Consider the following 15928-nt stretch of genomic DNA (forward strand, 5'->3'; position numbering starts at 1 on the left):
GTTTGGGCTCTCAAAGCCTGCAAGGCTCGGGGCCGCCACTAAGCAGAGCCTTTTGAACTGACAATCCTCCCCCCGCTCCCTTGTGTCCCCACAGCACTTGCTCAGTAAAACAGAGCTATCTACTGGTCAGCTGTGGACCTCAGAGACCAACAGCCCACCCCGAGACAGTGTGAAGTTCACAGAGACCAAGTTCCCCAAACCAAACCTCGAGAAGTGAGATCATGGCCCTGTGACAACACGTACACTGCAGTAGAACAGACACCACCAGGAGATGGAGGGAAGAGGGGAGGGGGACAAAACAGAAGTATGACTGAAGAACAGAACACAGTGACTCGGTGTGCGGAAATTCCTGCCGTAGAATTTCTATGTAATAAATTTCTATACAATTATTTCTATATAATCAATTACAGGGAAGCAGTAATTTTAGCTCAGATGCCTCATGACCAGAGAGTGAAACAAACCAGTTTTAAGACTCGCTTTGTATGCAAAATAACCAGTGACAGCTCAGAAGCATGGCTACTCCGGCATTCAGGCCGGCGAGACCTCTGTCCCGTGGGGCTCTTCAAAGAGGACAGGCGTGTGATGTCGGGGTGTCTCCAGCAATATCCCTGGGGTCAGCAGCCTCTAAAATAGGTCCCAGTGGTCCCTGCCTGCTGGTCTTCCCATCCTGGGTCATCCCCTTGAGGTGGGCCGGCCTAGTGACTTGACGATGAACAGGTTATGGTAAAAGTCATGGGATGCCACTTGCAAGATGAGATCATAAAAGACTTTGACTTCATTTGGCTGGACTGTCTCTCTTTTGCTTTCTCGGCTTGCTCGCTGTGACAAAACACGTTGGAGAGGGCCAGAGAGGCCAGACACTGAGGGTGACCTCCAGCCAACAGCCCGGGAGGAGCTGAGGCCCTGAGTCCCACAATCCGTGCGAAACTGAATCCGGTCAACAAGCACACGGGTGAGCTGGGAAGCAGATCCTCCCCCATTCGAGCCCTGGGACGTCTGCGGCTCCAACCGACGCCCTGGTCACAGCCTCCGAGACCCCAAAGACGGAATCAGCTGAGCTACATCGGGATCCTCGACTCCCAGAAACTGTGAGATATTAAGTGTTGTCATTTCCAAATGTTCCTGAGTGTTGGGACAGTTTGTTACATAGAGATAGGTAAACTAGCACAATGGTTAAATAAATAGCAAATTTCGTTTAGCTATTTCTGTCACTTAATGAATCATTGTCATAAAGCCAAATCAGTCCCAGTGAGTCTATGGGGGACCGGAATAATGGGGCCTAAAACTTGGCCCCTGTGATAAAATCCAGGAGCCCGTTACAAACATCAGCCCATCACAAGCAGCACGATTTCCCCCGCACTCACATACCACTCGCACTGTTGTTTACTAATGCTGTTTTTAAAATCCACTCATTTTTTTACTTGCAAAATTCACTTAAAAAGGAAAGTGTGTATCGTTCTAGCAAATCGAAAGCCAACATCACTAGAAAGCAACTGAATCCAGCGAAAGCAAAACTTCATTGAATTCTAGGTGATGACCAGGTGCAGTGGCTGACACCTGTAATCCCAGCACTTTAGGAGGCTGAAGCGGGAGGATGGCTTGAGGCCAGAAGTTTGAGACCATCCTGGGCAACACGGCAAGACCCCACCTCTACAAAATTTTCTTTAAAAGATTAGTAAGGCATGGTGGCGCACACTCGTAGTTCCAGCTACTCAGGAGGCTGAGGTGGGGGGACCACTTGAGCCCAGGAATTTGAGGCTGCAGTGAACTGTGATCACACCACTGCATTCTGGCCTGAGCAATGGAGCAAGACCCTGCCTCTAAAGATAAAAATGAAATTAAGAATTCTAGATGATAGTGGTTCTCAACCGCAGCTGCATCAGAGTCACCCCTAAAACCACTAGGGATGCCCAGGCCTCACTGGAGAGATCCTCCTTCTGATCTGCAGTTGAGCCCTGGCATCAAGACACCTAGAAGTTCTGAGGGCAGCCTGCTGCGACCGAGTCTGAGATGCTCTGAACTTCTCAGTGGCCAACCAGCGCCCTGACCCCGAGGCCCACACTCACCTTGTCAGGGAGTCCAGGAGTGTTAAAGACAAGCTAGCACCAAGCTGAGGCCACGCCAGCACTGCCAAAACAAACTGGAAAAGGGAGCAACCTTCCCCTCTTGAGCAGAGCCCACGTCATGTAACACCTGAGTCCTGAGCCATCTGAAATCATCCTGCCTGCCACCAGGGTGACATGTCTCACCCTCCAGGAAACACGGACCCACAGGCTGGACAGAAATATCTCTCCGGGCAATCCTCTGTGGGAGTGATCTCTTAGAATAAGAGATTCTGAGCAACAAACACGCAGAAGTTACAGTCTCTGGCAGTGGCCTGGATTCAGTCATCACAGATCAGGTCACATGGGGTCTCCTCCACCAGGGTGCGGATGGCACAGGTCTGGGTGACAGGGATCAAGGCTTGCTCTTGGCATTACTGGGGCCCAGGCCGGTGCCTGGCACAGGGAGGATGCTGTTAGTACCCAGTGAATAAATAAACGAGGCGCCATCCAAACTGGATCCTGGGGAACGGGCCAGACGGACCACCACCTGGGGGTAAGGCCCGGGGCAGAGGGGACAAAAGCCTCTGCTAGCAGCCCTTGCTCCTCCACATGCAGCTTCTCCAGTTAAGTTCTGGCTCTTTCCAACAGCCACTGTCAAAGACAGCAGTGCTCTCTGTGACTGATGGATGATTTCATGCCCCAAATGGAAACCGTTTAAATGGAGACATCAGGAAAAATCAGGGGCAAATGACATTACGATAGCTCCTGATACTTGACAGCAAGTGACAAGTGAAAACAGCAGTGCTGACCATCTTGAGACAGATAAATTCACAGTCCCTTGTTGGTGTGTGGCACAGAGTGTTTCGTTTCAGCGGAACTTACCAAGTATTTCCTGGACATCCATCGTCAGGATGCTATGGTGAGAAGCGGGAACTAACATTCATTCAGCACACACTATACCAAGCAGTGGGGACACAGCCAAGTATAAAATGGACAAAGGGGGAGATAGGAAATAAATGACTTCATGCCAAGTGGTGATATGTGCTAGAAAGAAAAATAAAGCATGAAAGCAAGTGCTATGCTATTCAAAGTTATGCTAGGTGATACTTTACTCCCCACTCTGGTTGATTTAGAGATGCCATCTGATTTAATTTAAGCCTCATGCAACTCTCTTTGGTGGGCATTCTTGTCCCCATTTAAAGATGAGGATATGAAGACTCTGAAAAAGGAAGAGGTTTACCAGCTCCACCACTCACTAGTCATGGGGACTTGGGGACGTTTCCCTATCTTGTCTGTGATTGGTTTCCTCATCTCTAGAATAGAGACAGGAGTACCTACACCTCATGGGCTTGCTACTGCATGTACACGCTCAGAATAGGATTTGGTATATAACAAGTGCTCATTAAATGTCACTTGTAGGTAGGAGTGCGAGTGCCACTCTCACTTTTAAGGATTTCATTATCTCATCAAGAAGCCAAAAAATACACCCCTGAAACTAGGGGATGCAAACATCAAGAATGAACCCTGTTGATTTATACCCCTTTTCCCTAACAGGCCCTTCCTCGTGACCAACTTCTACTCATCCTTCAAAACTCACGTCAAACATCTCTTCAAAGCCTTCCATGACGTATCCCAGCTGTGAGATATGTCCCCATGGATCCATTATACCTGATATGTTGTTTGTTGATTCACTCATTCAACAAATATGTATCAAGAGCCTATCACCCACCAGACCCTCATAGTCCACTGCAATTATGTGTTAACGTGTCTGTATCCTCCACTGGAGGACAAACTTCTTGGGGATCCAGAAAATGAACTGGGTGCGGGTCAACAGAAAAATTAACTAATGAGTAAACAAAGAGCAACATAAGAAGAGTAGACAGCCGGGTGTGGTGGCTCACGCCTGTAATCCCAGCACTTTAGGAAGCTGAGGCGGGAGGATTGCTTGAGGCCGGGAGTTCGATGATAGCCGGCCAACAGAGCAAGACCCAATCTCTACAAAAAATGCAAAAATTAGCCAGGCATGATGGAGCAAGCCCGTAGCCCCAGCTACTCAGGAGGCTGAGGCAGGAGGATCGTGTGAGCCCAGGAGTTTGATCTGACAGTGAGCTACAATGGCACCACTGCACTCCAGCCTGGGTGACAGAGCAAGATCCTCTCTCAAAAAAAAAAAAAAAAAAAAGAAAAGAAAAGAAAAGAAAAGAAAAAAGTAGATAAAATGAGTGAGCCAGGAGAAAAAAAGGATTACTCAATAGTGACAAGGCCACTAAGGGCTTTTTCAAGTAATGAACTAGACCTCAAAGGATCGGAAGATCAGGAAGAGTGTAAAGGAAGGAGAAGCCAATACATATTCACGGCTAAAGAACGCAAAGTCTCAAAACAATCTGAGCAGTATACATGATCTCATTTGTGTTAAAAATAGCTAAGTGTATTCTGTATGTATATATATGCCTGTCTATATGTAAACGCATAAAAAATATCTGGAAGGATACATACCCAACACTTCACGGCAGGATCTCTGGGAGAGGGACACTTGTTCTTGTACTCTATATAGTTGTGCATTATTTAAGTTCTTTCAAAAATGTATTTTTATATTATTTATGTAATTTAGGAAAAAATTTTAAAGCATGTCTGTAAAAGACAAAAGGTGGAAAAGCAAAGCACGGCAGGGAGAAGGAACAGGAGGAACAGGCACTGAGTTGCAGGCCTCGGTATGAAAGAGCCGACAGCGAGAGACGAGAGCAAAGGTGACAGGTCCTGCTTTGGCATCTGCCAGATTATTTTTAAAACACAGCTAAAAATAATCTGCACTGCACCAAGCGAGGCATCGGTGGCAACAGCTGGCCACGGGCTCTGCTCTAGAAGGGCAGGGTGGTGACTCCTGCCGGCCAAGGCAATGACGCTCCTGGAAAGCATAAAGAGAAGAAAGCCACTTCCCCAGACAAGAAAAGAAATAAAAATCCAAGGGGGCCTGAAGTTCTTTATCAGAAGCTTTGGCCATGCCAGATCTCAAACGCCTGGCTGGCAACCTCAGTTGCATTGCACACCACAGCCGCCCGCTTTGGCGTGGACAAAGCCCTCGGTTTTGGGGTATCTGGGAGAACAACCTTCGAACTCTGGATGACAGAATCATCTTGCTCAGAGAGCAGAGCAACAGCTCTGCAGCCCTCGTGGGCAAGAAGCTCGGAAGCGCTGGAGGGTGGGCAATAAATACCAAGATGGCGCCCATGCAGTTTCCAAAAGAACAGTCAAAGGGAGCCAATGGTTTGGCTTTTCACAACTAAATCAAGGATCCCTATACCAAAATATATCTGTTCCCATCTAACCACATAAGCTGATGGTCTCCCAGAAAAGAGACGGCAACGTATCTAGGCACAATCTGCTCTGGATCCCACAGACCAGCTGGCCAGGGAACCAAACTCCATGAGGCATACAGCAAAAACAGCATTGATTTTTACTGACGATTATATAAATTCACTTCAAGGAGATGGGGGAACCTCCCAGAACAAGCTGTAACACGCCCTTGTCGCTGCCCAGAGTTAAAACTGCTACTGCCCAGCCCAGTGAGCCCAAGGTAGTGATGGTCAGGAGAGCAGGAAGCAGAGATCAGAGATGGGCCTTTATTTTTTAAGAAAGATTTTTTTTTTTTAATAGGAAGATGTCTTTTAAAAAAGAGAAACAGAAAGTCATATGCAACTGGTGAGGAAGGTATGACTAATCAAAAGAGAACTCAGAGAAAGAAATTTATTAAATTAAGGAATAAGTATATATAGAGGGTTTGTATAATCATATGGTTATTATGTATCCTTGGAAATAACTGTGTGTGTTGATTTAGCAGAAACAGAATAAATTAAATTAGGATTTAGATGGCTATGTCTTGGTCAGTAAGATTTACAAGGCATAGCTGAGACAGAACAGAAGAGGCTGGAAGATTCCACAGATTTAGGATGACAAAAATGAAACAGTCAAGGCCAGTGCCACAGCCTGACCATGGGGAGAGAGCACCTGGCCCAGACCAGCCTCTTACAAGTCCCGTGTCGTTGCCTCAAGCACAGGACCCCCTTTTCCATGCTCATGACACCATATTGAGACAACTACATGCCAACAACGTGCAATGACACGCACACTAGGCAGCAGCAAAGCAACCCAGGGTCTGGAGTTTGCTACCTGGGGGAGGGGGAGGGGCGGAGTCTAGGAGCGGTTTCCACAGAGGACAAACCCTGAGATCAGAGTGGACTTATTAATACTTCTTATATAAATAAGCGTGGGCCTTGCTTGTACCAATAACAAGTGTATGTCATGAGCTCAGGATTTTGATTAATCCAAATCTGTGCACCTGGGTCACATGAAATCTGAAGAACGAGCTCATTTCGGGAAGGACTTGGGTAGTAAATAAAAGGAGAATGGGGGCCTGTGGGCCCCAAGAGCATCTTGGCCGTTGCCGCCTGTCATTTCTCCCGCGGGCAGGGCTGTGAGCAGCATTCACACACCTCTGCTGGGGAGGAGAGGAGACGTCACAAGGAGGGGTCAGAAGTCCCCTCCTAATCCAGCAGCGGCAGGAAAGATCTCAGCGTTATGTGGTCAAGACCTCTGTCTTCACACCAAATCCCAGTGAAGTCAAACCAGAGACAGATACAAGTCATGCGAAACATATTCCGGACTTTGCACTCCTCAAGGGTAGGGACTCTATCTTCCACGCTTGCTCCGTGTAAAGCAGCCACACAAAACACAAGTGACTGACAGGCAACATAAGCCAGTGCAGAAAATTCCTCCCTCAACTCACAGCTGAAGTCATTATGTGGCACGAAGTTTATAAATCTTGATTATTTTGTACCTTGCCAATGCTTCCTATTTGCATCAATATGGGACCAGCTTTGAAGCAAAGCTTGCACACACTGCATCTGCCAACAGACACAAAACCCTGATCTTAATGGAAATGTACTTTCAATGTTCCACACTCATAAGCCTTGGGTAGCCAGGCCCTGCCCCCCAAACCCTCAACTCCAGCTCCTCGGGGCTCCCCAGTGGAAACCTATGACCTGTGGCTATGAACGAGCCGGGCAAAAGGGCAGGAGTTCACACAGGCACAGCGGAGAGAGAACTGAGGTTTCAATAACCTCCCCGCGCCCAGGTCCAGGAAGTGTCTGCATTAACATCAAGGAGTCTATGATCACTTGAGCTGTTGCCCATTAACAGAAAAACATGGCTGGGCCCAGAAAGCGGCTTTTATCCTCTGGCACGGGGAGGTTTAAAGTGGGTTCTGCGAGCATCTTTCCAAATGGTTTTGTGTCAAAAACTAATATTCCTGAGTTAAGCCTCTATGTGAGATATATTTTTAGTAGTCTCTCTTAAACGGCACTTTTAAAAATAATCTCCTTCGAGGCGGCAGATGATTAAAACAGGGATGTCCGAGTGCCGAATCATAAAGCCTCTTATAATTTGGAATGCCATGTTCAGTGCTGCTGTGAGGCCGTGGACAATTCGGTACTTGATCATTAGATATTCGCCAAGTGCCACCCAGCTGAAAAATATATTTCCTGTTAAGCTTCCCTACTTAAATAGCATCAGCCCTCAAATGAGATCACTCCCTCTGAAGGCTTTGAAGAGACCAAGAAAGGCCCAAGAAGCATTTTATCTTAAGGTGAACCTTATTACAAAACTTGGGATGGGTTTTTTCCATCTCCCTCATCACTCGTCCTTCTCTGGTACCTGCTCAGCATTTCGACAGGGGAGGCGAGGTGTCCCATGGAAACCCCAGGCAGCCCGCAGAGAACTAGCAGAAAGTCGTGATCCCGCGGGACGGGAAGGTATCTTTCTTTCTGATCTTTCTGGTTAACGGAGCGTCACCCCAGATATTGGTCAGATTTCTACGACACATGTTCCACGAGTGATTGTGAGCACCAGGCTCTGAGAAGAGGGAAAGGAAGACACAGTTCTCGTCTCAGGGGAGCTCTCAGTCCACAGGCGAAGAGAGAAAAGTCAACACAAAGTGAGAACGCAGAGGGACAAATGCCCGGCACAAAGCGCCACAGCAGCAGGGTCGGGGTGGCAGGCTGCGCGGGTGGGAAGCCGGCAGGAGGGCAGAGTCCGCAAAGGCATTCGTGGAAGCCGATTCCACCACAGCCCACTTCACAGGGACCCCGCACAGAACGCAGAAGTCTCAGATGATGAACAGGAGACGTGAGGGATTTGCAGTGTCCAGGGCGATTGCAATGAATAGCGGCGATTATCATCACACCACAGAGCAGCGTAAATGTTTATTGAACTCGAGACAATGGGAAGGGAGGAGGCGGGGGAGAGACAGAGGGGGACGGCCATGGAAAAAGAGACTCAGGCATGGGGGTACGGACGGGCAGAGGGCCAGAAACAGACCGACACACACCAGGGAAATGAGAGAGACACGGAGGCAGACAAAGTAAGAAAGGAGCAGAGAGAGAAACAAAGGGACAGACGGGGGAGAGAGAGGCAGACACAGAGGAACACAAAGCAGCACATAGGGACAAAAGAAGAAAAACAGAGAGAGGGACAAAAAGAGAGACACAGAGTGAGAGAGAACAGAGAATACAAGAAAGAACGAGAACAAGCTGCTCCCTGAGAGCCAAGGTCAAAAGGGCCGACGCGCCTGGGAAACAGAGTGCTGCTCCCACCACGACCCGGCCGGGCTGGCCAGCGGGCGGGGGGCTCACCCGTGCACCCACAGCCGGGGGGCTCTGAGATAATGAGATAACGCAGGCTGTGAGGGCCTCCCGGCTAGCTGTGCACTCATCTAATACGACACGCAGCTGCCCTGGCTTTCCCAAACGCACTCCTTGGCAAACGGTTCTGAGCGCGTCGCCTTAGAGAAGACGTTCCTTGGGGAAGTAATTTTGGAAAATGCTGGTGTGTCCACCCTGCTTAAAGAGGCGTGAGGCACCCTTTAGCGTGACCCCTGGGGGAAGCCCTCCAGTAAAGGCAACTACTGAACTATCTTTAATCCAACACTTTGCAAGCTTGTTTCATCATAGAACCCCACCACACCCTTTTTAAAAAATATACAAACCAACTACGTACGCCCCTCTGAATCACACTGCTCTGCTTTTGGGAACCTGCCTTGTCCAGGTTCCAAGTTTCCAAAGGGTCCTCTGACATCCAAAGTGATCAGTATGCTGCTTCAAAAAAAACTAAAAAAGCTTCTGATGTACAAAGTGAGAAGGAGAAACAAGAAAGCGAGAGATTTTCTGCAGGTAGGGAACAGGAATGTTGAGAGCTTCATCATAAAAGCATGTGAATTTTTAAAACTACTCACAGTGCTATGCCTGAGCACAAGAGACACTAAATTTGGCTTGAATTGGAGAAAGAAAAGAAAAGAAAAGAAGAGAAGAGAAGAGAAGAGAAGAGAAGAGAAGAGAAGAGAAGAAGACAAAACAAAAAAAGAGAAAGAGCCATAGCAGTATGGAATAAAAGAACCCAGGGTTTGCATTCAGGTATTGCCGTGAAGCTGGGTGCTTTTGGGTGAGTCATGAAACCTCTCTGTACCTCAGTTTGCTCAGCTGAAAAATGGACCTATTAGGTAAATTATACAGGACTGTTCGGAGGGTAAAAGTATAAAAACACTCATCAAACACCGAGTGCACAGCAAAGGGAAGCCAAAGGGTGGTCCCCTCACCAAACAGACAAGGGAGAGGACAGGTGAGAGTGGAGGGTGGGGCGTGGGGACAAGCCAAAAGGACGATGCTTTGAGTCAGGGCAGCGACCCCACAGACTCAAGTCATACCAGGCCAGGTCAGCTTTCCTGCGTAAGTGGAGGGGAACAGAAATGGGACTTGGGACAGAGAAACAGAGACAGAGCCCCATGGAAGGGGCAGAGAAAAGGGGGATCCAGCTTGCATTGTATGAAGTGGGCCCAAATCCGCCTCCCCCACGGGAACAAGCTGCATTGAAGGAGTCGCTTCGCCTTTAGCTTTGGCTGCGCTGTGACTTTAATCGACCTCTACGTTTTGCAGTCTTACAAGGTTCTATTTCCCTGTCTCCATTTATTATCGCAACTAGGAGCTGTTCTCCCAGAGTGTAATCAAATCCTGCTAAAAGGTAAAAAACTCCAGCATTTATTCACATCTTACACCAGAAGAAAAGAAAAATAATGAGAAGAGAGTCCTAAAAATACTTACAGTCAAAAAAAAGAAAATGGAAAAAATTCAACCCTTAATCCCAAACTCCTTCTCCTTCAAATGAGTGACTTAGCTTAACTGTATACACAGTCATACAGGTTGACGATCCAAATGGCCAGCTCTTCCCCATGTAAAAATCTGACATCCAAACGCTCCAAAGAGCATCTCCTTTGAACAACATGTCGGCACTCAGAAAGTTTTCGATTTGGGTGCATTTAAGATTTTGGATTTTTAGATTAGAGATGCTCAAATGGTGAGTATAATGCAAATATTCCAAAATCCAAATGTGCAGGGATTTCTCCCACAAACAAGGAGGCAATTGATCGATTCTGTAGCACAGTGGTCCCCAACCTTTTTGGCACTTGGGACTGGTTTCACGGAAAACAATTTTTTCACACACTGGGGTAGTGGGTGGAGATGATTTCAGAATGATTCAAGTGCATTAAATTTATTGTGCACTTTATTTCTATTATTATTATTACATTGTAATATATAATGAAATAATTATACAACTCACCACAATGCAGAATGCATGGGAGCCCTGAACTTATTTTCCTATAACTAGCATCTAGCTTAATTGCCACCTTCACTTGCCACTCACTGATAGGGTTTCGATACGAGTCTGCAAGCAGCTGATTTATTATGGTCTCTGTGCAGTCAAACCTCTCTGCTAATGAAAATCTGTATTTGCAGCTGCTCCCCAGCACTAGCATCACCGCCTCAGCTCCACCTCAGATCACCAGGCATTAGATCCTCATAAGGAGCCGCAACCTAGATCCCTCACGTGTGCAGTTTATAGTAGGGTTCGCGCTCCTATGAGACTCTAATGCTGCCACTGATCTGACAGGAGGCGGAGCTCAGGTGATGATGCAAGGGATCAGAGTGGCTGTAAATACAGATGAAGCTTCCTGTTGCTCACCTCCTGCTGTGCGGCCTGGTTCCTAATAGGCCACAGACAGGTACCGGTCTATGGCCCGGGGGCTGGGGACCGCAGCTGTAGCTGACACCAGCTGGGTGCCCTCCAATACAAGTCCAACACCAGCTACCTGGAAATGGCATCAGGTCCCACAGGGTGGGGGCTCAGTCTTACAAGACCACCCGCCGCTTGTGATGCCAATCAATGAAAAGTGCCAGGTTGTTTTACCTGTGCTTTTTCACCTATTTTATCTGTGCTTCCGACCAAACAGCTATAAATGGGGGCTCTCATGACCCCCTCCCTTGAGTTCGATTAATTTGCTAAAGCAGCTCACAGAACTCAGGAAAACACTTAGGTTTTCTGTTTATTATAAAGGATATTACAGAGGACACAGATGAAGAGATGCAAGGGCCAAGGTATGAGAAGGGGCATGAGGCTTTCATACCCTCTCCAGGTATTTCACTTTCCAGAAACCTCCATGTGTTCACTATCCAGAAGTTCCCCAAACCCCATCCTCTTGGGCCTTTCATGGAGACTTCACTGGGTAGGCATGACAGAAACATGGCAACCATGCAGAAATGTGATTGGACAAAAAGGGTGTGACCTGATACTAATCGACTGAGTGGCGAAACCCAGCAAGGCCTGTCCGTTCAGATCCCTCTTGGCCTGTGTGCAGCACTCCTTCCTCCAGGGCATGGGGCAAGACCCTCTCTGAAATGGGGATCTCATGACCTACAATCAAACATGGTAGATCAGAGAATTTCTTCATGAAAAGGCAGGGGACGATGAGAGTCCTGCCTTGGGGAGACAAAAGGAGCAGGTGAAAGAAGGACAGGAAAAGGTGAGGGGGCGTCTGTTTCCTGAGGTCTGCTTCTGAGTCCTAAAGCACCCAACACTGTAATGAAATACTGGAACGAGGGCTGTGGGAGTTACGAGCCTGGAACCATGGATGAAAACCTACATAAATGCACCATGGTATCACAGCAGGCATGTAGCCATGCTAGCAGGAACTCTCGCACACTGAGCGAGGGGTCGCAAAGCGGTACTTTTACTTTATAATGTGGCAAAACTCGGTGAAGTTGAAGACACCATACACTAAAACTCGGCCATTTCACACTTAGGCACTGACCTTAAGGAAATCCTTATGTAATGGACCTCGGAATTGATCACAGATGGCTGCTAGTGTCACCAAGAGAGAGAGAGCAGACACTCTGGGTCTCCTGATAGCAAACACCATCCAATAACAGAGTCACGTCATCAGCAACATTAAACCTGAATCCAGGTCTCCAGACCCAGATGCCGGTTTAAGGAAATACAGGAAAGGGCAGAGCACATCAAACATTGCTACAGAGATACGATCTGCAAAATTCAGGTGGAGAAAAACTTGGTAAGCCAAACCCTCTGTCTTTAATAAATAAAGTGTAAGACAAAGAGAGAGACGAGGGAGGACTCTATAGATGAAAAGAAATGTAAGGCAGAAAAGTCAAATTCATGGAGACAGAAAGTATTAACAGAACAGTGGTTTCCAAGGGAGGGAGGACTAGGGAGTTCGTATTTAACGGGGACAGAGGTTCAGCTGGGGAAGGTGACTAAGTTCTCCAGGTGGACGGTCGTGACGGTTGCACAACACGAGAATGGACTTGACACCGCTGAACTGTAGACTTAAAGATGGTTAAAATGGTTTAAATATATATGTTATATGTATTTTACCACAATTTTTTAGGTTTAAAGAAGAAGAAACATAGAGACACACCAGCCAGTTATAATGTGTTGATCTCATGGATTCTGAATCAAAAAAACTATAAGAAGTTATGAGACAATTAGAAATTTGAACACTGATAATTGATGATATAAAGGGATTACAGGTAATGGGGGCGATAATGATATTGTATTCATGTTTTCCTATTTTTAGAGATAAATACTAAGATGTCTATAGAGGAAATAACATACAGTATTTGATTCAAATGATACAGAAAAGGAGAAGAAAGCAGATACAGGTAACTTGAAACAAGACTGGCCACGAGTGGGTCAGCTTGACAACGATGCATAAAAGCACATTACACTTACCTGCCTAACCTTGGGGTACTTAACATTTTACATAATAATGAAGTCTTCAAATGAAGAAGTTACAACATTCATGCACAAAAGGACAAGTGTTATATGCTCACAGCATCATGGCTCATGGCAGCAAAACATTAGAAACATCTTAAATGTCTACAAACACAAGAATGAATCGAACATATTGTGGTATTTCGTTCCACAGAGAACTACAGAGCCCAGAAGTGAGTGCCCTCGATCAGTGGATCTCAACCAGGGGTGATTTCACCTAGTTCTGAAATCCGAGAGACATTTGGCAATGTCTGGAAACATTTGTAGTTGTCACATCTGGGGGTGGGGGGGTGCGTAAAGCAACTGGCCTCTAGTGGGTAGAAAGCAGGGACATTGCTAAACACCCCACAAAGCTCAGAACAGCCCCCACGACAAAGAATTACACAACCCAAAACATCAACAGTGCTGCGGCTGAAAAACCCTACACCATCTATGTGGGACACTCCTCAAACCACAGCACTGAATTAAAAACAAGAACAAGTGGCAAAGAGATATGTACAAGTAATATCACGCAGGTAAAAGTTATGTAGGCAAAACCAAGCCTGTTTGCTGCTCATATAAATTTAACTACACAGTAAAATATGAAAATATGGAGGGGGAGGCTGTGTGCCCATTTCAGAATATGGATTACTAGAGGGAGAACCATGAAATGTCATTTTGGCAGAATTTGTAACATTTTGTTTCTCCCACCCCCTCCCACCTCGAAAAAAGCAAACATGGCGGAGGTTAATGTAGGTAAATCTGGTCAGCGGGGACACGGACATTCCCTCCCCTAATCCTGGTGCTTCTCTACACCCCAGACATCACTAACAATGACCCAGCTAGGCAGCGGGGCTGTGGGCAGCGGAGGCTGCGTGGACAGGGAGGAGCCGGGAGCAAGGCTGACCTTCCCGTAGGACACTTACCGGCCCCCGGAGGTCGATGAGCTCCTGTCTCATCTGGGACACGAGGGCTTCCTTGGCCACCAGGGCCCTGTGCAGGCGCTCGTTGAACTCGATCAGCTCGCCGTGCATCTCCGCCACCTGGAACATAAGCACCACAGCGTGAGGGGTGGAGGCAGAGCCGCCCCAGTGACCTGTCCAGCCTTCCCGGGCCCCTCCTTCCTGCTGCCTGTCAGCAGGGCACGGGCAGGTTCCCGGGGTTAGAGCCGACAACATGGCTTACCTACGAGCCACGCAAATCCACCCAGACGCTGAATTCGTTTTGACCTGCTTGGCTTTAAGATTTCAGAGTCAACAAGCCACAGTATATGGTCAGAATAGGAGTGCATCAGACCATTTTTGGACCTCAGGCTTTGAATCTTAATGAACGAACACTTTTCTAGAAAAGGCTCTCTTTCTGATCAAGTTGCATCTATCAAGAATTTTCCTGCTAATGGCATCATGAAAATAACTCTGACCATTCTGTTCATCAGGTCCTTGGTCCTCAAAACCAAGAAAACAGAACCAGAGCCTTACCAAGGCTAGTGACAATGGTGACAGACAAAACCACAGCATCACAACTACCCATTCACTGTTTATTCTATGTCGGGAGAAACGCTTCCCATGCCTTCCGCATGGCTGCATCACACCAGTCCTCTGAGGCAGATGTTGTTATACCCACTTTACAGAAAGAAAAACAGTGCATTAGAATTTAAGGGGCTTGCTCAGGGTCATACCACTAACAAAGCACAGACCCCTGGAGCCCTGGCTATGTGCTATGATCCTCCCATTCCGCTGTGCCCAGATGCAACCCATTCAGGCCTCCTGTGAGCCGCTGGATTTTTCCAGATCGAATTATGCAATACTCTCAGCTGATGCTGAATAAATTTTTTAAAACATGGATGTGGCTACAGGTAGTCTACAACCAGCATACAGACTACTCAACTGTAATTTATTTAAACAATTTAGAGAAATGTGAGATCTGCTATATCCTCCAAGAACCCTGAATGAAGAATCTGGTAAGCATCTTAAAGAGAAGCCCCCAGAACATGAGGTCAGGCAGACCCTCACCCTGCCTAACCCTCTGTCCTTCCTAAGAGAGATCACCCTGTAGTCTACACCCGAGACTCCACGTAAGCACTACTACATAGAGTGCAGTGCATACTTGGCACGAGATGTAGGAGACACTGTCAGAATGAAGAAGGCACAGAGGGAGAAGCTTTGTGGAAAAGAGGGGTCTCTAAGCTGCATCTCTTCTCAGGCAGGGTAAGAGGGGGCCCTCCTCTCTTGTTATATCAACACTAAGTCAGAGAAGGAAACACCACAATATTAACGCTAGTCAAAGGTACGTTTCCCTCCCATTCTTTCTACTTTTCCTGATTGAGGTTCCCATTCATCAGCAAGAGAAACCACTTAGACTCCTTAAACAATTAAAATTCCTCACCTGGAATAAAAAGGCACCATTGTGCAATCAACAGGAAGTGATTGTCATGGGACGCTGCCGTTAGCGGCTCTGTGAGTTCCCACCCACACAGGACCCCCGTCCCAGAGGTGCTGACCTCTTTCAGACCAGTGTGAAACACTAAGTGAAAACGGCACAGAGGACACTGCTTGCAATTAAGGAAGGGAGAATAAGTCACCGCGCCTTTTCACCAGCTTTCTCCTTTGTACAAACCTAAAATTAATATTCCCCAGTTGCCTTATTCCTTTTGGGTAAGAAAAGCTTACGTTGATCTTCTTTTGGCCTTTAACAAACAAATGCAGTATCACTAATAATGCCCACGCGGACCC

General features: G+C 47.1%; 1 protein-coding gene across 2 annotated transcripts in view; it reads right to left on the minus strand.

The window, feature by feature from the left end:
* SNX29 (sorting nexin 29) overlaps window positions 1-15928 on the minus strand; it is a 439800-nt gene that overhangs the window by 144876 nt on the left and 278996 nt on the right. For both annotated transcript variants that reach the window (XM_069486909.1, XM_069486910.1), the window contains one exon: window positions 14123-14239. In XM_069486909.1, coding sequence (XP_069343010.1) covers window positions 14123-14239 — 117 coding nt within the window. The remainder of the gene's footprint in view (window positions 1-14122; window positions 14240-15928) is intronic.

The sequence above is a fragment of the Eulemur rufifrons genome, chromosome 14, assembly GCF_041146395.1.
Source record: "Eulemur rufifrons isolate Redbay chromosome 14, OSU_ERuf_1, whole genome shotgun sequence".
In the NCBI taxonomy this organism is placed as follows: Eukaryota; Metazoa; Chordata; class Mammalia; order Primates; family Lemuridae; genus Eulemur; species Eulemur rufifrons.